General features: G+C 49.6%; 2 protein-coding genes across 2 annotated transcripts in view; one reads left to right on the top strand and one right to left on the bottom strand.

The window, feature by feature from the left end:
• Positions 1-7328: 7328 nt before the first annotated feature.
• NCSTN (nicastrin) lies at positions 7329-20684 on the bottom strand. Its single transcript, XM_080635108.1, has 17 exons — positions 20376-20684; positions 20043-20147; positions 18620-18743; positions 18099-18217; positions 16893-17038; positions 16558-16708; positions 16201-16310; positions 15282-15434; positions 13816-13920; positions 13562-13639; positions 12859-13028; positions 11584-11686; positions 11211-11306; positions 10620-10707; positions 10339-10490; positions 9823-10035; positions 7329-8201 (listed from the first exon to the last, which is right to left on the bottom strand). The coding sequence occupies exons 1-17, from the start codon at positions 20503-20505 to the stop codon at positions 8079-8081; spliced, it is 2166 nt and encodes a 721-aa protein (XP_080491234.1). The 5' UTR covers positions 20506-20684; the 3' UTR covers positions 7329-8078.
• The window catches only part of COPA (COPI coat complex subunit alpha), a 20226-nt gene continuing 14515 nt past the window's right edge, over positions 20574-26284 (top strand). Inside the window, exons 1-8 of the mRNA XM_080635107.1 lie at positions 20574-20709; positions 20861-20974; positions 21382-21455; positions 21749-21829; positions 22417-22493; positions 22933-23042; positions 25091-25200; positions 25788-25887. Coding sequence (XP_080491233.1) covers positions 20670-20709; positions 20861-20974; positions 21382-21455; positions 21749-21829; positions 22417-22493; positions 22933-23042; positions 25091-25200; positions 25788-25887 — 706 coding nt within the window. The 5' untranslated portion in view covers positions 20574-20669. The remainder of the gene's footprint in view (positions 20710-20860; positions 20975-21381; positions 21456-21748; positions 21830-22416; positions 22494-22932; positions 23043-25090; positions 25201-25787; positions 25888-26284) is intronic.

Here is a 26284-nt window from a genome sequence, read left to right as displayed (position 1 = left end):
CCTGGCTTTTATTGAGTGCAGGTTTTGTGAGCGGTCGGTGACAGACGGCCCTGGTGCTCGATAACCAGACAATCTGTCACCACCACCACTGACAGCTTTCACAAGGAGCCCCCTTCCTTTCATCCTTCCTGGTTCCCTTCGCCTTTGCTTGTCCCCCTTCCACACGTGCTCTCTGGCTTTGTTCCCCCCTAAAAGCCAAATAGCGACAGAAGCTCCTGATCATAATATTGCTCTAATCGAGTCTGTCATAATCGGATCCAATCTAATTATGTCCAGATCCTTCTCTTCTCCTGACTCTCTCTATTGCCTGTCCATCTGTCCCTCTCTTCCCTTCCAGTCTTTGTGTCCATCCATCTGTTATCTGCAGGCCTTTCTCCCTTCCCATCATCTCCCTGGGCCCCTGCCCCATTCACAGCGTGGCCGCCCAGGCCCTTTCCTCCAGTGGCTCCCTCTCCAATCCATCTCTCTTAAAGGCCTCTCCATCAATCCATTTAGCAGCAGCTCCCTGCCTCCTCTAGCCCATCTGCTTCTCTCTTTCTGCTGGCTGTGAGATGCAGAGATGCTGTTTTGTTTGTCTGTCGATCTTGATTAGCCCCAGAAACCTCACTGTTAAAGCTGTGCTGGCACTGGGGAAAGATCACCTGGGTAGCAGAGCGCTGTAGGTCCTAAGCAACGTCCTCCATCCCTGCCTCACTCTCTACCTCCTCTGAGCAATTGCACCACACACAAGCACTCAGGTTGGACATGAAAGGGTGGAGCCCCAGGAGCCCAGGGCTGCACAAGGCTGGGTGGGGAAGAACAAGCTTGAATCAGTATCTCCCCAAACTGCCTTCCTCCTTCTCTAGCTGTGGTGTTTCCTCCAGGAATGCAACTGCCTCGATGATGGGCAGATGGATGGACAGACGCGCAGGCATGGTGATGGTGAGATCTGCCTGGTGTTCTCACTGCATATGGAGAGAGCACACGGTAAAGCACAGCCAGGCCAGGTAGCTCAGTGGTACCCAGCATGGGAACTGGGTGCCCTGGTATCCATGTGCTGGGGATCAGGGACAAGGGCTTTGTGTCTTCCCCAGCGCGGGTCTCTGTGAGGGGCAGCAGAGATGGACCCTGGGCATGATCAAGCCTGGCAACTCCTGCACTTCCTATTTGTAGCAGTCAGCCCCTGATTTAACCACATGTTGGACTCAGATGCCTGCTGGGCACCAGCCAATAGCCCCTGCTGTCCTGAGCTAAGCCGCCTTGTTCCTTCAGCTGGACCTTACTGTTGCTCATGGGTAGGACGCAGAAAGCAGTTGTCAGCCCTCATGGCAGCAGGATAACTGGAGAGTGACCGTGGGCTATTGGACAGAGCACTGCACTAGGATACAGGACTTGAAGCATTCTTTAGACACCAGCATCACACAAAGGCTCCATTAGGTCTGTATCCAGTTTACTGGTCCACAGACCAAAGACCTGCCAGTCTACATAAGACAAAGAAGGGGTTCAGGCCCAGGGACTGGAGGTACAAGGCACACAAAGCTCAGAAGTCTTTAAAGTATTCAGCACAAAGAGCTCAGAGCCATTTCAAAGCACGCAGAGGAGTAGCTCTCGTGGCAGATAACAGGTTTTCTCCATGTATGTATTTGGGTGTTTAATCTAAATAATCCATGCCTAAGCAATTCTTACTTGTGAGAACAGGGTCTGGTTGCCTGTATATGCCTTAGAGCAGAGTGTGGAGCAACACCTCGGTCTCTCTAAAGCCTGAGCTAGATACCAGGCAGGCAACAGCCACCCTGCAATATTGACCCTCAGGGAGAAGCCAAGGGATGAAGGATGCTCCATGTGGGACAACGTGACTCCAGCCAGCGGCAGCACCACTGCCCACAGCACAGAGCTCCAGCGCTGGGAACAGGAGAGGCAGCAGAAGCTGGGCAGGCTGGGGAGGAAGGATGCTACGTGGGTAGCGAAAGCATCACCTCGAGGAAGGGAAATAGCGACTGAGGAGCACAGCGCTACAAATACAGCCCTGCAGTGTCCCAGGCCCAGTCCCCAGGTTGAACAAGGCTATTGGAGCTGTTCCGATAGCTCAGCCAACAAACCCTCCTGGCCCTTTGTCTTTCTTTGGCCTCCAAAAATCAAGCCCTTCACCCCCGCCGTGGGCTTCACCCCTATGATAAAACATAGAAAACCAAGCATTTCAGACACCACCAATTCTCCCTTCCTGTCTCCACTGCTTCCTTCTCCCAGAAGCCAAAGAGCCCTGGCTTTGTTCTGGGTGTTAATTAACTTTCCTGCCTCTTAATATTCCAAAGCCATAAAGTTCCCAGGAGCTGGGGGGCCGGGCGCTAAGAAAACACCCATTTCCTCTCCTTTCTCCCTGTCTCATTGACTGGCACCCCCATATGTCTCCCCCCTTAGGGCACAAGGGCAGCTGCAAGCCCTCCTCTCCGGGCTCAGCCCCAGCCCTCTGCCTCCCCAGAGGCAGCTCAGTTCAGAGGTCAAGAGAGTCAGTGGCATCTTCTTTTTGTGCAGCAATCCCTGCTCGAGTTGCGCGGGGAGACAGGGGAGGAAATTGATGCCTGCAGATTATTGTGTGTGCATGGAGGGGGGGAGCGTGTGTGGGGGTCTCAGGGAGATGCCTGGGGGCTCTAAGACAGAGACAGCATGTGCCAGCTGCCCTCCTCAGCAAGGGCTGCCCAAAACCCCTTGTCTGGGCTTTGATGTAGCTGGAGGTTTGGGGTAATCTGAGCACTATCTCAGTACTGGAGGCATGGGTGGGAGCTCCGTGGGGTTATTGGTAAGGAGAAGACCTCAGGGGGGAAAGGGTGCTTTTGGAAGTTAATCGTGGAGGAAAGGGAGGCAGCGATCCCTGCCTTGGCACAGTGGAGCCAAAAGAGCCAGCAGCAGGTAGTGAATTACTTCCCTTCAAGCACAACAGGAAAGGTGGCTCCAGTGTCCAGCTGGATCTTTTCCAGGGCTGTCCTCCAGCACCAGACCCACTGGAGCTGGGCAGGGGAGATGGGAACAGGCACAGAGCTGCAGCCTTCACCTCCAAGAGCAAAACAGCACAGGGTGCAGACAGGCAAAGCCCCTGGGAGCAGCTGCCCCAGCCCTCACTGGCCTCAAGGGCCTGGTTATGTTTAGGAGCAGCTCAGCAAGATCTGCTGGAAGTTGCATCATTTTTCTCCCCTGGCAGAGGGCTGCAGAACTTGCTTCTTCCAGGCTCCATCTCTTGCGGGTGAATTTGCCCTGGGCTGCTCAGCCACATTCTCCTTTCTCCCTTTGGTAAAGTGTGGAGCAGGGGAGAGGGTTTGCAGAGCCCCCATCCCACTAAACCAGCAGAATAACTGACCAGCTGAATGCAGTGCCTAAAAGATGCCAAGCTCTTGGACAGAACTCAAAGCTGTCCAGCATCTATAAGCATCAGGAAGAACTGGTTAGACGAGGAATGATGTAAAACAACCTCAAAATGTAGTTGTTTTGGAAGAAATTCAAGTAGTTGTGCTTTGGAGCAGGAAGCCAAAGTCTTTAAGAGACAGAAGAGAGCATTTTCCCAGTGCCTGAACTTGATGGGGATGAACTGGAGTGAGCTTTTGTCTCCTCTGCTGCCTGTGCTAGAGTGATGGTGACCTCTGGCAGCTGGGAGAGTATCTTCAACGACTGCAGCAAGGTTTGCCAGGAGGAATCTGTTGAAGCCAGAAAAGTATCTCCCATGTATTGTTTCCCAGCTGGATTACGTCCTGCTGGACCAGCCATGACACACCAAGTGATGCTCACTGCATCCCTTCTCTAGACTAAGGTGCAGCCAGGCTGCAAGCTCTGCTTCAGAGACAAGCAGGCACAAAGCAGGAAAGTTCTTTGCTTTCCATATGGTTTGCATAATTTCCCATGCAAACTTTCCTAATTATCAAAGCAAATGGGCTAAAAAATGGGGGGAAATTCTCTTGGTCACGTCAGCCACCAGCTCTGCACTGTCACCCAGTGTGACTTAGACTCTGCCTTACTGAGCCAGCACTCATCAAACTACCCACGGTTGCTCCTCAGAACGCAGTAATTCTGTTCCTATCACAAAGATAAAAATAGAGCTACATCTGAGCAATACTCAAACTACTTTCCATATTGCCTCACCACCCCTACAGTAAAGAACTTCCTTATATCTAAGCTAAATCCATTTCAGTTTGAACCCGTTACCCCTTGTCCTGTCACTACAGTCCCTACTGAAGAGTCCCCCCCCAGCATCCTTGTAACCCCCTTCAGACACTGGAAGCTGCTATGAGGTCTCCACGCAGCCTTCTCTTCTCCAGGCTGAACAGACCCGACTTTCTCAGCCTGTCTTCATACAGGAGGTGCTCCAGCCCCTGATCATCCTCGTGGCCTCCTCTGGACTTGTTCCAACAGTTCCATGTCCTTTTTATGTTGAGGACACCAGAACTGCACACAGTGCTGCAAGGGAGGTCTCACCAGAGCAGAGCAGAGGGGCAGGATCACCTCCCTCGACCTGCTGGTCACACTCCTTTTGATGCTGTCCAGGATACGGTTGGCTTTCTGGGCTGCAAGGCTGGAACTGGATGATCTTAAGGTCCTTTCCGACCCTAACTCTTCTATGACTCTATGATTAATGTACTGAGAAGGCATTTATTCCCCATGGCTTATTAGCATTAGGGATGCTCTAATTAATGCACAGAATCTCAGGAGTGATGGGGAAAAGTGCATCAGGGGAGTTATCAAGTTTAAGGTTTGCACAGCTGAGGACAGCTGCTGTTATACTGCAGGGGCAGGACCAACTAGATTCCACTCAGCCCCAAACCAAAGGCTCTGCGTTACAAAGAAAGATACACAAGGCATCAAACCAGTTTCATTTTAAACTGGGAACACGTATCTTCTGCAGATAACTGTGCTCAGACTGAAGGCATGGAAAGGATGGCTTAAGAGGGAGCTTTTGAGGGCTAAGACACTCTGGGCTTAAGGCAGCAGACAGCAGCTCCCTACGGGGCAGTGATTTAGCAGCCGTACACAAAAGCAGCAAAGGCTTTGCTGGTCCCAGCGGAGGGGAAGGAGCACGCCCAAATCCACTGTCAGCTCTTTGTCTGAAGATCAGGAGTGAGACTATACAACTGAATAGGTCACAGAGATCCCAGTTCCTCCCACCTTGCCCCGTTTAGGATGTGGAGAGGGATGCAGGTGAATGAAAGGCCTTTTTGCACGGTCTTGTTTCCCTATAAAAAAAATGTGATTTCATTCGCCACGACACGAAAAGCAGCTCCATTCCCCAATGTTAGCTTTCCTGTAACAAAACACCTTTGTATTTCAAGCACTGTTCACCTCAAGGTTTCAAGAGCATCCCCTCACCCCTGTGAGAAAGGGCAATAGCAGGGTCCATGTCCCTGGTAGAAGGGCACTGCAAGGGGGAAGGAGCTGCAGCCCTGGGGAAGACAGGGAAGAGAAACCCAGGGACTAGGACTCACTCTCGTAGCTCATTTACTTCCCACATGAATGCCACAATCCTGTTTCTTCCCCACCCCCTTCCCTCCAACCCTCAGGCCCAATTCCCCAGGGGAGGAAGGCTCCGATCTGCACGGCACAAGCCTCATCATCAAAAGCCAGCTGAGCAAAACAAATTCACTGACCATGGCAAAACACAGCCAGGAGGGCTGGAAACACCTCTGCCTCATGCATCTCCTTCCATCCCTCTGCACAGCAACACTGCTGGCACCAGGAGAGTTTGAGGGACACACAAACCCTCAGCTCAGGGTAGATATTGGGCTGCCAATCAAAGACTTACAGTGTTCTCCAGCGTTGGCAGCAGGAGGGGAAATGTGTCTCTGCTGCACTGCCTGCCAGCCAGCCCCCTTTGCTTCTCCCCTCCTTGTCAGCCACTGATAGGAGCGTTGCTCATCGTGCTGTCCACAGGGGAGACCTGTTGGCCATCCAAGACCCAGACAACGGAGGCAGCTGTTTGTTCTCCTCGCCAGAGAGCGAACAAAAAGCTGGGAGTGGAAAATGGGCTGAGAGTGGTAAAAAGCTTGATTTCTGGTTGTCTGGAGGGGAAAAAAGATGCAGAAGCCCCCAGGGGAAAGAAAAAACCAAGGACAGAACCTAGATTTGAGAGATGGGAGAGACAGCAGTATGGGAAGGATGCGGTTTTAATACGAAAGCGATATCAAGAACACTGAGTATATAGAATCATAGAATAGTTTGGGTTGGAAAGGACCTTAAGATCATCCAGTTGCAACCCCCTGCCATGGGAAGGGATGCCTCACACTAGACCACATCACCCAAGGCTCTGTCCAGCCTGGCCTTGCGCACTGCCCGGGATGAAGCATCTTCGTTGGGCACCCTGTGCCAGTGCCTCACCACCCTCACAGTAAAGAACTTCTTCGTTATATCCAACCTGAACTTCCCCTGTTTAAGTTCAACCCAATATCGACCCCATTTGCTGGTCAGCCATCAACAATCCCAACATCTCTCCCCACAGCACTGCTCCATGAATGAAGCATTTGCAGTTTCATATATAAAAAGCCCAAAATGAACTTACCTTAGGGAAGGCAAAACATACTCTACCCAATCCTCTGCCAGCCCACAAAGTTGTGAGGTCGTCGTCTCACCCCATGTAATTCCACACACAGAAAGAGTCTACTTGGATAATTTTGGGGAAGAGATTTTGTTCTGCCAAAGTTGGAATGAGGCCAAAGATCAGGAGTTAGAGGCTATGAGAATCCTTATTGTAAAGACAAGACATCCCCACGTAAACTGAGAGATAATTTCTTCAGCATCACTAGGAGAAATGAAATCAGGCACAGAAACATTCCACCATGGATCAGAGGCAGTTTCCTGATAGTGGGATGCACCAGCAAGTGGAAAAAGCCTCCCTCAGGGAAGCACGGAAAGTAGAGGGTCTGAGTGACTTTAAAACTCCAGAGTGTAAGCCTAGCTGAGAAAAGACTTGAACACAACAAGCCCTCCCTATCTTCTAGGAAAGGGAAAGCGAGGTCTGCTTCAGCACTAGCAGGCTCTGATTTCTGGTATTAATCCCCTCTCCCTGTTTTCTCCCTCCTGGCTTTGGACAGCAGCACCATCACACCTTGGAATCTGCTGAAGAACAAGTGAATTTTCACACAGAAGAAACAACCAGGAACATCCAAGTGCCTGGTCAGTCACAACCACCAGCCCCCAGAGCTCACTCTTGCTGGGCACTAAGCCCTGGCATCGAAGGAAACAAAGTGTGTGAGCATCATTAAAAACCATGTTTATTATACCAGCAGCAAGGGCCTGACCAAGATTAAGGTACCGTGGTACAAAGTGCTGTTTGGAATGACCAGCAATCCCTGCCTTGGACTGCTTACATCTAACCAACAGTGAGTTAACACCCTATTGTGTCTGAGGACACAATGTCTTTTGTCTAGCCAGAGAAAGAATTCCAAGTTTCAACATAATTCCCAAACCAAATGAGACAAAGCTCTGAGACCGTATTGCAACACCCAATGGTTCTGGTCCTTTTGCAGCAACCAAGACAAACCAGGGAATGGGTTAACTTTGTTAAGTGAAGATTTTTTTAATTAAATGGAACTATTTATATATATACAAACCCCAGAAAATATTGCACCATTTAAAAAAAGGACATTTTACATCTAATCATCTGTTTAACACACCTTGCCCTCCCTGCATTGGAACATACACAGGTTCACAGCAACGCCTGGGATATGAACAGCCAACACGTGCCACCACAGAAATCCACTGGTCCACATGCATCCCAGAGAAAACATCTTCTCCCTTTCCACCTTGCCTTCATTTAGGGAACACCTCCATCACCTTGTCGTGTCACTGGCACAGGACCAATCCTCTCACGTTGCTCAGAAGTAAAGACAAATTAAAAAGAAAGGCTTTGGGAACTCCTCAGTCACAGTTCCTTTAGGGCTTGGTCGGCATAGCTTTCTGGAAAAGTCTCTTATGTTTTCAGGGCTCAGCCCCCAGAACCTGAGCATGGAAGCTCTGGAGAGAACCATCTGCATCCCTGTCCAGAGACAGGGGCATTCCAGTGTAGTTTTATCTTTGACAATTGTAATCCAAGGGCTAAGACTTCTCAGGCCCTGAGAGCATCTTCAGTAAGCCACAGCCCCAGGGTCCCGGGGGATGCTAAACAGTACATCCGCTTTGGCGTTGATGAAATAGGTGGCCAGGAGAGAGAAGACCAGAATGGCAATGCCCACAACCAAAGTGATTATCTAGGAAGGGAGGAGAAACACTCAGCATTGTTGTTACAAACACAGCCCTGCAGCACCTCACAGAATTTGCCTTGAATCATAGAATAGTTTGGGTTGGAAAGGACATTAAAATCATCCAGTTCCAACCCCTGCCATGGGAAGGGACACCACACACTAAACCATGTCACCCAAGGCTCTGTCCAACCTGGCCTTGCACATTGCCAGGGATGAAGTATTTAGCATTTCTTCAAGCAATCTGTTCCAGTGCCTCACCACCCCTGCAGTAAAGAACTTCTTCCTTATATCTAACCTGAACTTCCCCTGTTTCAGTTTAAATCCATCACCCCTTGTCCTATTGCCACAGTCCCTGATGAATGAGGGGCTCTATCAGAAAGCTACAGACACCAGCTCACTATTGAGGCACTACTACATGGAGGTGAGAAGATACTCCAGGATCTTACAGCCTTAGATGAAAGCAACTGCCAAGCAGGATCAGGTCACCTTTCGCTGTGGTTGCCACCAGTGCACACAAACTGATGTTTAAGAGAAAAGGTTAGAAAGTTCTATCATGGATTATAGAATCATGGAATGGTTTGGGTCGGCAGGGACCTTAAAGCTCATCCAGTTCCCACTCCCTCCCACAGGAAGGAACACCTTCCACTAGACCAAGTTGCTCCAAGCCCCATCCAGCCTGGCTTTGAACACTGCCAGGGAAGGGGATATCTCAGAACAGACCCCACAGAGCAGTCACCAGAACTCTCTCAGTACATTTTCTATCAGGTCAACACTTTGGGAATGGTTAGGCTCAAACTGCATCTCCAGGGCACCAGTGTCCTCTGGGCTGTAACACATCAAGGCACAGGCAGGGCTCTGGGCTTGCCTGGCAGCGTTCAAAAGGCCCAGTGCCACAGAACTAAATTGCTCAGATTTCAAATAATCACCTGAGAGGTGCAACAACTGCCTGGGCTTGCATGGCCTTTGGGGGGCGTACTGCTAGGCCATGATGATGCCATCCTGTGCACTCCTAAGTCTGTCCTGACAACCTGACATAATGAACAGCCAACCAGAGGGCACCAGAACAGGCACAGTGTCCCAGTGTGACTGTATGCTTAACCCTTACTCTGCTGGCATTTAAGCCACATGACACCCAGCTAAGGGCTGCTCAGAACCTGAGACACTGAACCACCATCAGCTTTTGCTTGTGAAGGTTATTAAAGACTTACTTCTCTGCTGTTAAATGAGGATTCAAAGGGCAGGAAGGAAAATCTGGGTCATGGATCAGGCAAAACAACAGCCAGGTTCACCGGCTTGACTCCCTGTGCCCGGGGAAGGGGTTAAGATTCCTGCGCCTCTATCTTTTATTCACAGAGCTCAGCCTGCTCATGGGACTCTTGATTATTCTGCACAGTCTCAGTCCCAGCGACTCTGTTATTAACCCACAAATGGCCAGAGGTGGAAGGATGATCACCAGCGATGTTCTTGGTCACCTCCTTTTCCAGGATCAAAGCCTGTTCTTAACAGGGAAGCTCCCACAAGATCTTGGAACAAATCTCTGAGCTGTTTTTCCAGCAGTCAAGAGGTGCTATTCAAAGCCAGTCAGATCTTTTCCTCTACTTTCTTCTCCAGACATGTACAAACTCACCTCCAGCTCCCTGCTGGCAACCAGAAATATTCGGGCCCGGATCTCTTTCCACCGACTCTCTGTCCATGTGGAATACTCTGTAGATCCCCACTGCCTCAGCTCAAAGGCAGGAGAGAGCGCTTTGCTTAGGTGAACAGTTGACCGAACGCAGTAGGGGACTCGGGATGTCGAGTTGGGATCCAGGGAACCCTGCACCCAGGCATAGTCGTACATCTGCAATAAAACAAGAGAGTAAGAGACAGGAAAGAGCCATGAAATAACCCCTGTCCCCTCGTCCTAGAACCTTACCTGTGTCTCTGGGGAGAGAGAAAGAGATTTTACTGCCTGTTCTCACTGTAAGGGGATCCTTTGGCCTCCCCCTCCTCTGCCCCTGGGCATTAAGATGCCTCCCTGTTGGGAGTTTCCCACTTCTCCCACGTTATTACAAGTAACGGAAAGCATTCCTAAGCAGCTTTCCTCAAAAGCAGAAACCACCAAAGCTTGGCTCTCACCAATGTCACTCTAATGGCTACTTACTTCTGTCTCACTGTTGGGCGATTTTTCAGGGTTCAGGCACTCCTCCTTGGTGAAGTTAACAACAGTGCCCGTGAGGTTGGCCAGGACATACTGCACAAGGTAGGTAGTGTTCACAGGGCTGGAAACAGCCACATAGTGCTGGGGAACATCACCTGGAGCAGTCAGAGAAGAGGGAATGGCAGGGAGATGGCCAGGAGCAGACAATGTGGCACTTTAGAAAGCTGCCAGGTAACATATGGGGTAAACACAGCCCCTGCTCTTCTGTCCTGTGTTGCTCTTACCCAGAATTCCTTTTAAGTCTGGCTTAATGATGGACTGAAACCAGGAATTGTTCATTTTAATCAGAAAGCCATACAGCATTCGAGAGACCTGGGAAGAGATGGAAATTGCTTCATACAAAGAGGAAAGAAAATAGCATCTCAACAGCTACGTCTCTCAAGATTATTTGGCTCACTGATGTTTCCCACTACAGGGGCCAAAAGCAAAGGAAAAGCTGTATGTCACAACTGTACATAATCTCATATAAGCTATATGGATTTGATTCCAGCTCCATCAACTCCTGAGTTAACCCCTGTGGCATACACTGCCATTTCACCTCAGCTTATTCTTCTGCTCTGTGGGACAAGGATAAAGGAGCTCTGTTTTGTAGAGGGCTCCTGAAGCTTAATGCCTGCCTTGAGATCAGGTGAGAAACTGGAGAAGGGTGAAAGGGTTTTTACTCAGCTGTGGTGAGGAAAGAGAAAAGGGGGAGGTAAAGCCCTCACTGAGGCAGACAGGACAGCGTGCTGTGTAAACACATCTAAACAGAGACAGAAGGGAAGTATGTGAGGGCTCATCAGAGATGCCAGGGACTCAATCCCATCTGCTCGTACCGTTCTTGGATCTGCCTGAATAGCAGAGGTGGTGTTGGCTCCCCCTGCAAGGCGGTAGAGAGCACGGGCGACCACTGTGGCAACTTCTGCCAGGGACTGCAAAGGAAGAGTGCTCTGTGTTAATCAAGACAGGCAGATCCAGCAAAACAAGCAGGAGAGCAAGCCAAGATCTACACATCCATCAAAACCCTCACGTTGTGCTAGCATTTGAGTAGCTATTGCCTTTGTCACTGTACAAAGCACTCTCCACCTTCTTTCTGCCCTTTTTGGAAACAGCTTTCCCCCCTCTCCTCATAAGCTTGCTTCTATCCACCCCCACCCAAAGCCCCATCTGCCTCAGGTATAGCAGCTAAAGAAAATGGGAAGCAGGAACCTTGGCTGTATCCGTGACATACTCCAAGGTCTCCTCAGGGCTAAGCCCCTCGGGGTATTGCATCTGGATGTTCTCTGGAGTGTCGTACATGCTCTGGTAGTATCTGCAAAGAAGGCGGCAAACAGAGGTTGGGGAGGGGCAGAAAGAAACCACGGGGCATAGAATTCAATTCAGAGTGTGCCTAAACCAAACAGTGGGAGCAGTCTCCTGGGAGCAGAGAGCAGCCCTGCCAAAGCACTGCCCTGCCACACGCTCCTTAAAGCATTTAATGAGGCTTTATAATGAACTTGGCCCTTCCACAGCTTCTCCCATCTGAGGATCTCCAAGCAATTTACAGGCTGTGATTAGCTTTCAGGTGGGCGACAGCCCAAGCTATTAAATGGGTAGAGAAACTGAGGCAAGGACAGCCCATGCACAAGGGCTCCTGGGAAAAGGGCTTTTGCTGCAAGTCGTGCCAGTGGATTTTATTAATGCCCTATCTTGAAGGCAGGGAGGAATTCCAAGTGATCTCCGAGAGAGATTTCCACCAAGGCACATGCAGCTGAACTGGGAATTGGGCTAAAAACCCAACACACGGTCTATGCACCCGACATCCCCAGTCTAACACACGGGTCCCATAGCAGCAAGCTGTGCTTTCCTCCAGCTTAGGTTTTCTTATCCCTTTAAAGCAGCGCAGATTCAGAGGTGACAGGGAAGCTATTTCCCTGATTACTACAGAGAACCTCAGAAACAGCAGGGAAGGAGAGAAAATGAAAGGAAAGGGACAATTTGGAGAGTTTAAGGAAGAGGAGTGAGGAATATTTCTATCTTCTACCCCACATTTCCACTCCAAAGTCAAAGCAGAGCAGGGGGTCTCCAAGCAGCACACCATAGTAGGGTCATGTGGGGTGAATGCAAGTGCTCTTTCCAATGCCTGGGGCTTTTTGCCATTGCAAATAGAAAGCTGTATTAAAAACAACAAAAAAAAGGCAGCTAGCTGCTGGAAGAACAGATGAGGCTTAGGCACGCTCAGTTGCCATTTGCTCACCTTTGGCTTCCAGCCAGCTGTGGGGAACATTTTCTGTACAAAACTGGATTTCTTTCGCTTGTCAGAATAATTATGTCGTGCTTGTTCAATGACATGGCACATGTCTGCTCCTCTGCTCCCCCTGTGCTGCTCCACATGTATGTTGGGGAGCACACATGTATGTTGCAGGAGCTCAGGTGCCCTCTGCTGGCATCATTGCCCTTGGCCAGAGGCCAGCCTGGACCTCCTGAGCCTGGAGAAGCAAGTACCTGTTCTGGAAGGCGGTTCTGTGGTCAGTCAGGACTACTCCAGGGATGTGCCGAGCCCGAAGGAAGCGCTGGAAGGAGGATGGGGGAAGAGGCTGCGAGAATCCAGCTTCCTGCAAAGTCACGTTTGCTCCCAGGCTGCTGCTCCCCAGGATATCCAGCAAGTTTCTAACCTGAAAGAAGAGAAACCAGCACTGTTCTGCTGCCCTTCTGGATGTGTTATTTCTCTGGAAAGGTTAATATCATAGAATCATGGAATGGTTTGGGTTGCTCCAAGCCCTGTCCAGCCTGGCCTTGAACACTGCCACGGATGGGACAGTCACAGCCTCTCTGGACACCCTGTGCCAGCACCTCAGCACCCTCACAGGGAAGAACTTCTGCCTAAGAGCTCATCTCCCCTCTGGCAGGTTAAAGCCATTCATTTCCCCTTATCCTGTCCCTACAAACCCTTATGCAAAGCCCCTCTCCAGGTTTCCTGTAGCCCCTTTAGGGACTGGAGCTTCTCTAAGGTCACCCCTTAAGAAGCCTTCTCTTCTGCAGGCTGACCCAGCTCAGCTCTCTCAGCCTGGCTCCACAGCAGAGCTGCTCCAGCCCCTGCAGCACCTCCATGGCCTCCTCTGGACTCACTCCAGCAGGTCCACAAACATCCACATCCTGATTATCTGCAGTGTGCTAAAGATCAACCACACAGATTGCTTTCTATTACCTGTACATCAACAGATTCATTCATCCGAGAGACAGGGTCTGTATGCATCCATAGGACTGAGTCATTCCTCAGAGCCACCTTCAAGAAGAAAACGAAACCACCATAAGTATATGGCTCAACATCACTGAGTCTTGCAGAGGAGGCAAGTTCAGCCCAGGGAAAAATCAAACCCAGTAAAAAGCTGGCTGGGAAAAGCCGAGCTCAATTATCACAGAGAAACAGGGAATTAAAAGGTCCCCTGAGTTATCCCACACCTGATTCAACTCCACAAATGAATGAATGTTGTCCAAGCGGAGAGGAAACTTGTCTTTTTCCATATCATACACCATTCGTGAGCTGCCAATGTAATCAAAGGTCTCCTGCAACAGAAAAGAAAATCCAGTCACACAGGAATCACCTGGATATGTGCCTGGGGCAACTACCAGCAATATCTGAGAGGCTGAGGTGGCCCAAACCCAAGAGTTGGAGGGGCAACTACTGCCCCAAGTGTTTCTGAAGGTTCACATAGCCTGCCACACACTGGAAGACCAAAGTAAATATTCCATTGTGCCTGGCTCCAGAGACAAAGGTGTTGTAGGAGAGAATGGAGCAAAGGACAAAAAGGAAGGCATTGAGCAAAAAAACCCAGGGGACAGCTACTGAATTCCACAAAGTTGGTCAGAGTTAAGTGAGCACCGATATCTACTGAGATACTGTTATGTGAGTAACAGCAGAGAGGCATTAACATAGCCTTTACTCTGGCATAAGCCATTCTCTTTGTTTTTTAGTAAGGAGTACAGCAAGTCAGGGAAAAAGGGAATTCTCCATTCCAGGAACTACACATTTTCCTGAAAGAGGGGGTGTCTGTTTCCCCTAAAAAAATAAGGAAGTAAAAGCTGGATGAGTTTGTCAAGGGAGCTATAAGGAGCTGGGGAAGAATAGGAGCCCTTATGAAGAGAATCGCCGTGATAAAAGCAGGCAATGAAGTCAGAGGCAGCCACGAGACTTTCCTCTTGACTCATTTACAGTCAAGTCTTCTCATCCCTCCTCCTTTCTGGGAGCATGACAGAGAATGTCCATTCCTTCTGTCTGCTAGGTCTCCCCCAGAGAAATCCTGACCATGGATGTACTGAGGAGGGTGAATGAAGGGAATCACATGGCCACAGCATGGGGTTGTGGGAGCCAGTTTCACAAAGCTGCACAAAAGAAGCCATCAGTGTGTAGATGCCTTGAGGGGAACATCAGCTGTTGGCCATCAGTCCCTCCTCCACACGCTTGTTCTGCTTTTCCACAGCTGCCAACTCCAGTGCTGGGCTCTCAGAAATGAGCTGCATTTTGCTGTTGTCAACACATATATTTTTAATCTAGCCGTTTTCTGGGCTTCATTTCAGAATGTAAAGCCTGGCCACTGCAGGTCATCCCTAATAGGGGTGAGGCAGAGAGCAGGCACACAGGCAGGCACACTGGGAGGAGACATGAGAAAAGCAAAGTTAGAGTCATTCATCCAGTATGAACTGTGGGGCAGAATATGGGTTGCCCCCAGTGGAAGCTCCATCTGCTGTTGTTATCCCAGTGCAATTAAGATCCTGTTCTCACTGGGGGAGCAGAGAGAAGCACGGTGTGGGGATGCAGACAAATGACTCTGTACAAAGAGCAGGGAAAAAGTTCATTTAAAGGGAGCCAAGGGCTGATTTGATCTCTTGGAACAAGCCAAATGGTGGAGCGATGCCACGGCTCTTACCCCTTGGAAGAAGGTGAACATTATATTCCTTTGCAGCAAATGAACATCTGATGCTTTGTGAAGGGCTTCAGCAGCAGCCAAGTGGGTCACAAAAGAGGAGACAGCACTCTCTGCCCCGGGTGCAATGTTCCAGAAGAAGGAATGGCTGTCAATCTGGAAGCACAAACAGGAGGTGTAAGAAATGTGCACACAGACAGAGGAATAGAGCATTGGACAGTGAATCTATCACCTCACTCCTATCCCCCTCATCCTACTAGTAAGGGAAGAACCAAAGCACCCTGCTTAATGAAACTTAAAATACCAACAGCATTGCTGTGGCAGTCCTGAGGCCTCAGAGCCCTGTCCTGAAAACTGAGATTAGTGACTGTGGCGTTATTTTAATGCCAAAATTCCTCTTCAGCATGAGGCTCTGAGACAAGGACAAAAGGGAGTCTGGAACTGGAGCTTGGAAAGTGACTGTAAACCAACTGCTAGATGGGGAAGTGAACTTCTTTCTCAGCTCTGATACTGACTCACTGCCTGACACACAACAGTCTCCATGTGATTCAGTCTCTCCCCCCGAAAAATACAGATGAGGCAACTATGCTGTGACATTTTATAAGGGTGTGAAATATCTCAGGAAAGCCCAACAGACACGTTATTTCTACTTGTCCCATCAGTGAAAGAAATGCTGAGAAAAGCCCCATATAAAACAGAAGCAGAAATGCAGATGTCCTTCTCTTGAAACAAAAAATTAGGTAAACCCACCAACTAAAAGGCTTGTACTTGCAGAAACACAATAGCCAGTGAGGTCTAAAAGGTTTGGAACATGGGAAGAAATGAAACTATGTCAGAGAAGTATATTCCTATGAGACTGGAAGCCCACATCTTTCCAGAATCCTATTCCATGCTCTACAAAGCAGGATCAGGAGGTACCTACTCGTGTGGCGACAATAATAACTTCCTTCTCAGGATCGACTTTCCCAGAGGAATTAATAGGTTGCAAGGTGCTCCACACATTGTAATCAAGGAGAGGATCACAGACAACCTCTAGGAAACAGGAAAAATCACTGTCTGAGTTGAGATTACAGCAGCGACAAGTGGGAAACAGCTCAGTGGATCTATGAGCTTCTGCTCCACAGGGGTGGAGTCCTGGCCCCAGGAAAGCCACTGGCAGGGGACAGGATTTCAGTGCATGTACACACTCCCAAATTTCCTTTCTTTTACACAACTGTATTCCCCTGGGATTCTTACCACCAGCCTTAAGGGGCTGACAAGGGAAAAGGAATCTGCTCACCTGGATTAATGCTGAAGGTGCTTTGGAGGGAGCTGCGTCTCATGCAGGTGACAGTGCTGGTGACAGCATGCATGTGGGAGAAAAGCTGCATGGCACAGAGAGGGTACTCGGGGCCAGATCCATCACGAGGGACATTATGGTCTTGATAACACTGGATGGAAATAAAAATCATTCGAAAATTAACCTTTCTGTAATAGCGCTGTGTCCTGCATATAAAATCAGATGTCTTTTTACTCTACATTTCAACATCCAAGCTGAGAGAAAACAAAACTTTGTGTCCCCTTTCCTAACTGTGCAGCAGTTTCCCCCTCCTGCTCGCTGAGGAAGTGCAGTACCTGCTTAATAACTTGTGTCTCATTGGCATCTTCGAGGAGAAAAATGGGGAAGTCAAAATCCTCATATGAAAGCCCACTCCCCACAGGATTCCACACGGTATTATTGCAGTGTGCAAACTGAGAGCCATAATCTTTGGAATAGACACCTGGAAACAGAAAACAAATGGGCAAACCTGAGGCTGCAAGAGAATGACAGACTGCAGGAGAGGTAGGGCCTGCTGAGAAAATAGCAGCAAATCCAGAATGAGCAGCATTATGGGCTGAGAAACCAGCTGATAAAAGCTTGGAGAGATAGAGTTGGTCACTGCATGCGGCCGAGTGGCAGAGACAGAGCGTTGTGCCACACCGAGAGGATGAGGAACGTGCATGCTCAGAGCCATCCCATGCCAGGAGGCTGGCAGGAGAACTCAGAGAGCATTTATCGCCTGCTGAGAGAGTGGAGGAGGCACACAGAGAAACATTCTACTTCAAAAGGAAGAACATACAAACCCACAGTTTCTGGGCTCATCGTGTGCTGGAAGAAACCCTGAGGCAGCTGTAAATGTGCCTATCACATTAACACCTAGATATGGTACAAACAGCATGGAGGCAGAGACAGGACAAATGCCAGCACACCAAACTCCTCTCAGGAGGGGACAGGGCATCCTGTGCAGAAAGCTGTGTGCAAACTACAGAAGGTGGAGCAATTTCTCCCCTCAAAGTGCAAAATATAACAGAGCAAATTTGCTGCATGAAGAAATAGTGAAATGAAAACCTAAGTGAGAGCACAGGGGGAATGAAAACCTAAGTGAGGGCACAAGGGGAATTCAGAGAAGCACAATGTCATTTTAAAAAGCAGGAACTGGCCGGGACAGAGAGGATCATACACACTCCACACAGTCTATGCCAACACAAGATGTTTTAATGATCACATGTGGACAAAGGACAAGTTTCATGTGTTAAAGACAAAGTCACCACAACCCTTGTCAGGTTTAATATTTGTCTGTCTTCTCCTAAACTCCTGTCCCAGCCCTTGTTGGGAAATGATTAGATTCTAGCCCACACCAACTGCTTTGAAAGAACATATTGAGCCTGTTCTCTGGAACACCATTTTGACACTGACAAATAGCTGCATTTTCAGCTATCCTTTGCACCTCTTGGCCCATACAATGTAAAAACATCAGTTCTTTTCCTCCCAACAAGGATAAAGACTTAACATTTCCTTACCAAACCCATCATTGGGGCACTTCAAACCAGGAGAGAATCCCTGGAGAGGCCTTGGCTTGGCAACAGCCACAGCAAGGCCAGACACTCGTGAGGTTCCCTTCAGCTGCTGCATTACCCTCCTGGAAGAGAGGAGATACAACGGAAATGATGAATTCAGTAATGAATTCTGCAACAAGCAGAGAAGTTCAGCCCCTACTTTCCCACTTTGCCCAGAAGAGATGTGACCCATCTTAATCATATTGTTTAATGAACTTTTGTAACTGCTACAGTGATGAATGTGGCATCAGAACTGACACAGAGCAGAGCTCTAACAGCAAAGCAGTCTGTTTAAGGAGAAATCAATTCAGGCACTAAACCACAGTAAACCCACAAATGTTTCAACGTCACTACACTTCAATCTGTGAGGGCTGATTCTGCCACCTATCACTTGAAAAATGATGTTTCCATCATCACATCAGGGACTCACATTGCTCTTGTGGGCTCCAGTCACCCTGCGAGGACAAAAACTGACAATGACCAACCTGTTGAAGAGGCTCCCATCCAGCAGGACCATGTAGGGTGGGTGTGGGCCATCAGCCAGCACCCAGTTCAGGTCCTCCTCCTTCTCCACCACATGGATCACCCCTGTGTCTCCACTGATGGAGGCTGTAGGAAGAGAGTGTGCCCTTTATGTCTCGCAGTGATCTGCTTCATTCCCACCCCAAGGCACAATGGAAGAGCAGGGCAGTGTGCTGGTAAGGGCTTTGAGGAAGGACAGCTCATGGAGTTACAGGGCTGGAGGAAGCAGTTTGGTGAAGAGGCACTATTTGGCTAGAGCAGGACAGAAAAAGGAACAGTGGCTTTTACCAGGGAACTCAAAATAGCTGAACACATAGATTAAGAAATAAACACTCCTGTGGTGGAAGCATCTTCTGATTAAGCACGTTCAAGGACCTTCATTTAGTTGCTAAATAAGCAACTAGAAGTCTCTTGTGACTGAAAAGAATAAGGAAGGAGAGGAGGAAACTGAGGCCCTGAGACAGAAAGGCACCTGCCTTAATGACCACAGGCACAGAAGCAGTTTGGTGCTGCCCTCAGCAAAGAGTAAAGATTGCAAATCATAGCTCAGCATGAGTTAAGACTGGGACAGCAAAGGGGACTAACAACAAAGCAGGTCCACTGCTTGCGATTCCACCCTGTGCCAAAGAAACTGGATGACTGACAAAGTGCTTTATAAGAAGCTATGGATAAAACCAAGCATTTTGCTCCCCAACACAGTTAGTAAGCAGGAAGGCAGGGCTGTGTACAGCTGTCTGCCCAAATACTGAGCTCATGCACAGGGTGGAAGGGAACAGAGAACCTTGTACCCTGGGTTATCTACAGACCAAGTGCTGCCCTTTAGCGGCAGCTGAGAACCTCTGCTGCAGGGAGTGGCTCACTGTGGAAGCAAAACTGAATGGAGAATGAGCAAAACACGGACTCACAGTAAAATCAGCCAAGAATACTGCTTGAATGGGGTTCCCTTATTGATCTTTCCATTGTAAGTCATGCACTCCTGCCTTCCTCATTCCAATGTGGCAAAACCCCCCTTACAATGTTAACAGCACTGCACAAGCACCTCAGCCAAACCCCTTTCATATGCTCTCTGGTCACTTCTTCACTCTCTGCTCCTTCACTCTCGTCCCCTGCTAACCCCTCGTGCACTCTGCAGCACTCACACCTTTGCCTTGTACACCTGGAAGTATTGATTTGGCTCAAAACTCTGCTCTTCACCTTAGCAGGGATTTTGGAGGCCTAAGGTCTCCATCCCTCAACTTATCAGAAACAGGTCTGTAGCCCCCAACACAAGAGCAGGATTGGAAAAGAGGGCAAACAGTGAAGAAAACAAGGGCAACACTGACCCAGGCAAGCCCAAGAGCTGCCTCACACTCAAGGCGCAGCTCGGGGGCCCGCAGCTGTACTCACACTGGCAGCCGATCTGGTGGGTGGCATTCAGGAGGCGGACGCACGGTGCCGTTTTGTTCAGGGGGATGTAGATCTTCCTCTCAACAGAGTTCCCCTGGCAGGAACCTGCGGAGAAGGCACAGCCCCGCCTCAGAGGGGGACAAACCAGGGGCTCCCGCACCTCAAAACCCCCTCCCTGACTCGGAAAGGGGGAACGCGAGCCCCTCCCCAGCTCGGAGGGGAACAGACGAAGGTGCCACCACCTCACAGGGGGCCAGGCCCAGCCCTCGCTGCCTCCACCTCAGCCGCGGAGCGACCGCAACCCGGGTGAGCCCCGCTCGCATCAAACCTCACCGGCTGCCAGCACGGCCAGAAGCAGCCCCCGGAGCATCCCCCACCAGGCCGGGAGCGGGGCCCAGCAGCCCCCCGCAGCGGCCGCCATCGCCGGTCCCCCCCACGCTCTCCCCGCCGCCCCCACCGCCATATTCCCGGCCCTTCCGCTTCCTCCACCGCGAGCACCGGAAGCCGCTCTGTACCGGTGGGAGGCCTCGGGCTCGATGGCCGGGGCGGTGGCGGAAGCGGAAGTCAGCAGGGACACTTCCGGGGCGCCGACGTGGAGGGGCCGGGGCGCTGGCGGTGCCCGTGGCGATGCTGACCAAGTTCGAGACGAAGTCGGCCCGGGTGAAGGGTAACGGCAATGGCGGAACCGGGTCTGGGCTCCTCGGGCCATGGGGAGCTGAGGGGAGGGTTGTACCGGGGGGCTCCGGGGCGCTGGGCTGAGAGGGTTGGCGGCTCCGGGTCTCCGAGCTCCCGTCACGCCTGTGTGTGTGCCTCGGCAGGGCTCAGCTTCCACCCTAAGCGGCCCTGGATCCTCACCAGCCTGCACAATGGCGTTATCCAGCTGTGGGACTATCGGATGTGCACCCTCATCGACAAGTTCGACGAGCACGATGGTCAGTGGACAGCGGGCAGTCCTGGGACCTGCGTGTGGGGGAAAAGTGGGGTGTGAGGGGGACTCTGCTTCTTCGGCTTCAGAGCCTCTCGGTTTTAGCCTGTGCTGTTTTGTGGCCAGTTTTCTGGTGCTGAATGTTGCTGGTGCACATTGGGATTTGGTGAATTCACATTGGTGAATTGGGATTGTAGTTTTGTTTCTGATATGAAAATGAATTGGTAGATGTAGCTCTGAAGGACCAGGGTGTTTTGTGATGGGATGCTGCAGGCAAAGGTGGAAGGAAATGGGCTTAGGCAAAGGTGGAAGGAAATGGGCTTAGGCAAAGGTGGAAATTAATGGGTTTGGGAATGGGATCTCAGGCTTTTGTCAGCCCTCTTGCTGTGTCCAACCTGCTCTTCCTCATTATAGGCCCTGTTCGAGGTATTGATTTCCACAAGCAGCAGCCTCTCTTTGTTTCTGGAGGTGATGATTACAAAATAAAGGTAAAACTTTACCCTTGTAGCTCTTGTTCTCTAAAAGGCATCATCCAAGGAAGGGAATGTGCAAAGAAACAGGTTAAAAGAGGAGAAGGAGCATTTGTGAGAGGGAAGGAGCGTTTGGGGATTGTGATTTTTCTGTTGCAAGGACATATGCTAGCTGCAGGGCTGTAGTTTTCCATATTAAAATGGGTTTCTAATGCAGAGAGAGGTTTGTAGTGAACTGAAACATGAGACTACACCTCAAATCTAGCAGACAGTGGCACGTATCATCATTGTTCTGCTTCTGTGTTGTGCAGGTCTGGAACTACAAACTGCGCCGCTGTCTCTTCACTCTGCTGGGCCACTTGGATTATATTCGCACGACCTTCTTCCACCACGTAAGTTCTGCTCATGCCTACCCCAGCAGTGAGTGCCTGCTCCCTCTGTGGGCAAAGGGAATCTCTTTTTGCTTCCTGAGGTGGGAATCTTTGCTTTAGAATCATAGAACCAGAGCCTGGTTTGGGTGTGAAGGGACCTTAAAGCTCACCCAGCTCCAACCCCTGCCACAGGCAGGGACCCCTTCCACTGGAGCAGCTTGCTCCAAGCCCCTGTGTCCAACCTGGCCTTGAGCAGTGCCAGGGATGGGGCAGCCATAGCTTCTCTGGGCACCCTGTGCCAGCGCCTCAGCACCCTCACAAGGAAGAGCTTTGGCCTAAGAGCTCATCTCCATCTCCCCTCTGGCAGGTTAAAGCCGTTCCCCTTGTCCTGTCTCTGTGCCCCATGTAAATCGTGCTGGACTTGCTGGTATGAGAGTGCTCCAGATGTGGTGGCCTTCTGTAGAGGCGTAAGAGGCATAAATGCTGCCTCCAAAATCTTCAGTAAGATTTAGAAAGGCTCAGTCCTGGGGACAGTTGGAAAATACCACGTGGGGAGGGAATATCTGGGATGTGTACTACTTCATACACAGAATGCTTTGTCTTTTTAGGAATATCCCTGGATCTTGAGTGCTTCTGATGACCAGACCATTCGGGTTTGGAACTGGCAGTCCAGAACTTGTGTTTGGTAAAATGGACGGTTGCTTTAAGAAATAACTGCGTAGTTTGGGAAATGAGCTGTCTTCACCCATTGTTTCCGAGCTTAGTTGGAGAAATAGAACTGAGCAGTTCTGAGCATTCCCTCGGGCCTTTTTGCTCTTTTATTCTGATGCTATAGAATTTTATTCATAAATTCCTGTTATTTGGTTGAAAACATTTTTGAGGTTAAAATAATGTGTGTCAGTGCTGAAGCCTGTGAAGTTATTGATACCAGAAAGTCAAAACTTGAATGCTTTATGTAAGAACAGACACACTCAATGTTCTGTCATGCTTAGTGATTTGGCATTGGCATTTGGCAATTCCACATTCCTCATTATCCTTCCCAAGACTGAGCTTACTGCTGTTGGTGCAAGCTGGAATGTGTATTAATATGTTTTAAGTGGTATTTTCTCTCCTCTTTGTTGTAGTGTGCTGACAGGACACAACCACTATGTGATGTGTGCCCAGTTTCACCCCTCTGAGGACCTGGTGGTGTCGGCCAGCTTGGACCAGACTGTGCGTGTATGGGATATTTCTGGTGAGCTGCTCAGGCCAAGGGGTTACCCAGTGGCACAGCCAGGGTGGAGTGATTCAGATCTGGGAGCAGGAAGAGTGTTCTCTTCACTGCAGGAGTCTGAGGCAGAACAGTACAAATTCACTGTGGCAGGAATATGTTCCCCTCTGCTTCCATGAAGTTGTAGGATGTTGGCTGGAAGGGACCTCTGAGTGACATCTATTCCAGCCTTTAGCTTGAAGTGAATCTTCTGCCTGCATAGATGAGGTGAGCTGCAGCTTTGTGCAGCCAAGAAACCCTCTAAAGGTGAAGATTCTACAGCCTGATCTCCCAGTCTGATTTTTATAGCCAACAAATAGTGCTGTCAGGAGGAATGGAGTCCCTGCCCATTGCAGGGGAGTTGGAACTACATGATCTCAAGGTCCTTTCCAGCCCTAACTATTCTGATTGTCAACTGGTCAGCTTTGCAGATCTGCCAGACTAAGTAGGAGTTTAGACATGTCTGGATTGCTTTTATCCCCTTGTGAAAATCTTGGAGGCAGCAATAACTTAGACAGAAAGATAAAAAGGCTTCTGGATTACAAAAGGTGTTGCATTTTTTTGGTAGCCTAGCTGTGGATGGTAATAGGAAGATAGTATTATTAGGAATTAAGTATGATCCCTAAATGAAAAGCTGGAAATAAAGAAAATACTAGATGGAAGTAAGGGGCTGGTGGTGCTATAGAATCATAAAATCACAGACTTGTTTGGGTTGGAAAGGACCTTTGAGGCCATCTAGTTCCAACCCCCTGCCGTGGGCAGGGACACCTTCCGCTAGACCAGGTTGCTCCAAGTCCCCAGTCTGGCCATGACATAAACCATTCCAGAGACACACCTTTCTCTGTCTCTTTCCATTGCAATTTCGGTTGGCCACCCTGTGGGATTGGCAGGACAGGCTCAGCTGTGGGCAGCTGTGTCAACAGCAGAGGCTGGGGACAGGATATCCTGGTTATTTAAAACCTGTCCCCCTCTCTGTACTGCCAGCATGGGGAGCTTAACAGCTATTCCATCAGCAAGCTTTGCTGCTGCATTCTCCCACAAACCCTCTCATCACAGTTCCAGCTGCCAAATTGGTTTGGAGTTAGTACAGACCTTTTTTTTTCCCCCTCAGCTGATATGTGATGAGGGGTTTTAGAGACATTCTGAGTTATTGACTCAGCTGTGGCTCCAGTCAGACACGACACTGAGAATACCAGTGGGTGAAAAAGCCTACAGAGAGATGAGAAATGGATTCAAAAGACAATTCCACTCCCCGGCTTTTCCCCTAAATGACTTATGTCCTTTGCAGGATTCTGTTCTGGCTCTGGCAGTCTCCTGGGAAGGGTTATATCCCCATTTTGTCTGCTGTTTGCTGTGCACATGGTCCCAATCAGAGAGAGCATTTGGTATTAAGCTTTAACTCCATCATTTGGTGTTGAGCTTTAGCTTCAACTCCATTTCAGAGTGTTGCTGTTTACTTGCAGCTTCTGCTGACATCAGTGGGAACTTTTTGGAGCAGATTTGGGTTAGGGGTTTGGTTTTGAGTGTTGCATGTCCAGCCTTTTCCCTGTGCACTGCTGGAGAAGCTTCTTTTCACTCTCCATTTCCCTACTGTATCCTCCTTGGTTTTGGTGCAGGCTAGCAGATACAGGTCTGTTTTAACCTGTATGACTTAGTTTTCTTCAGAATCAGGAACAGGCTTTGTTTCATGTACTTTTAGCTCCTGAAAATATCTTGTATCATAGAATCCCAGACCGGGTTGGAAGGGACCTTAAAGGTCATCCAGTTCTAGCCCCCTGGCAAAGGCAAGGACACCTTCTACTAGGCCAGATTACTCCAAGCTCTGTCCAGTCTGGCCTTGAACAGCGCCAGGAATGGGGCAGCCACAGCTTCTCCTGGATGTTTCTCATCCTCTTTCAAGTTCCCTGTGTCCACCTCAAGATGTGTGTGAGCAGCACAGGAGCGTGCTCATCTTGTTAAATTAGAAACATTATCATGATAATACAAGTTTTGCTTCCTTCACCTCTGCTTCTCCTTCCTCTTTGTTCCACAAGGCCTAAGGAAGAAGAACCTGTCCCCTGGAGCCGTGGAATCGGATGTCAGGGGAATAACAGGAGTGGACTTGTTTGGGACAACAGATGCAGTTGTGAAGCATGTTCTTGAGGTACAGTGTCAATGTGTGTGTGCAGTACAGCCCCTTCAGATTCGTTTAATGAAATCTCTATGACACAAATAGTCCTCTAAAAGCCCAGAAAAACAACAGGAGAGAAAAAAGTTCAGAAAACTGACTCAGCTCTGGAGTTACATGATCTTGTAGATTATGGTGTTACTTTCTCTGAGTTTCAAAGCTGAAATCTGAATGTTTGCGCTGTAAGCAAACAGATCCAATACTCCCTGTGCAGTCAAAAGCTCAGTTCAATAGCAGCTGTTATTACCTTGTGTTATTGGAAGCAACAGAGGAGATGATAGTAAAGCCAGCCTTCTGTGATGGCTTGTTTAAGCTGGGAAGTGATGCTGTTCTCTGCTGAGCTGCAGCTTTGCTCTACTGATGAAGAATGGTATCTGCAAAGCTTATTACTGTGGGCATTTATAATGTTGCTGTCTGTAAGCACTCACTGTGAGCAGCATGGTGTATAAAACCAGTGAAAGCTGTGTCTTGGCAAGCCTGTCTGTAGTCTTTGTTGCTTTGTCCTTCCTTCACCCATTCTGTTCAATCACCAAATTGCTACAAGTGAGTGTTTTTGCCTGTAGGGCCATGACCGTGGGGTGAACTGGGCTGCCTTCCACCCTACAATGCCACTTATTGTGTCAGGAGCTGATGATCGGCAAGTGAAGATCTGGCGGATGAATGGTAAGAGGATCCTGTGAAGACATAGAGAGAGTTGGGGTTGTTCAGCCTGAAAAAGAGAAGGCTCCAGGGAGACCTTAGAGCAGCTTCCAGTGCCTAAATGGGCTACAAGAAAGCTGTAAACAGGCTAAGGGGAATGGCTTGAACCTGCCAGAGGGGAGACTGAGATGAGCTCTTAGGCCGAAGCTCTTCCCTGTGAGGGTGCTGAGGCGCTGGCACAGGGTGCCCAGAGAAGCTGTGGCTGCCCCATCCCTGGCAGTGTTCAAGGCCAGGTTGGACACGGGCTTGGAGCAAGCTGCTCCAGTGGAAGGAGTCCCTGCCCGTGGCAGGGGTTGGAGCTGGATGAGCTTTAAGGACCCTTCCAACCCAAACTATTCTCTGATTCTCCAGGGGGAGTCCA

This window comes from Psittacula echo (assembly GCF_963264785.1).
Source record: "Psittacula echo genome assembly, chromosome: 26".
NCBI classification, from domain to species: Eukaryota; Metazoa; Chordata; class Aves; order Psittaciformes; family Psittacidae; genus Psittacula; species Psittacula echo.
This window is presented reverse-complemented; position numbering and strand designations above follow the sequence as displayed.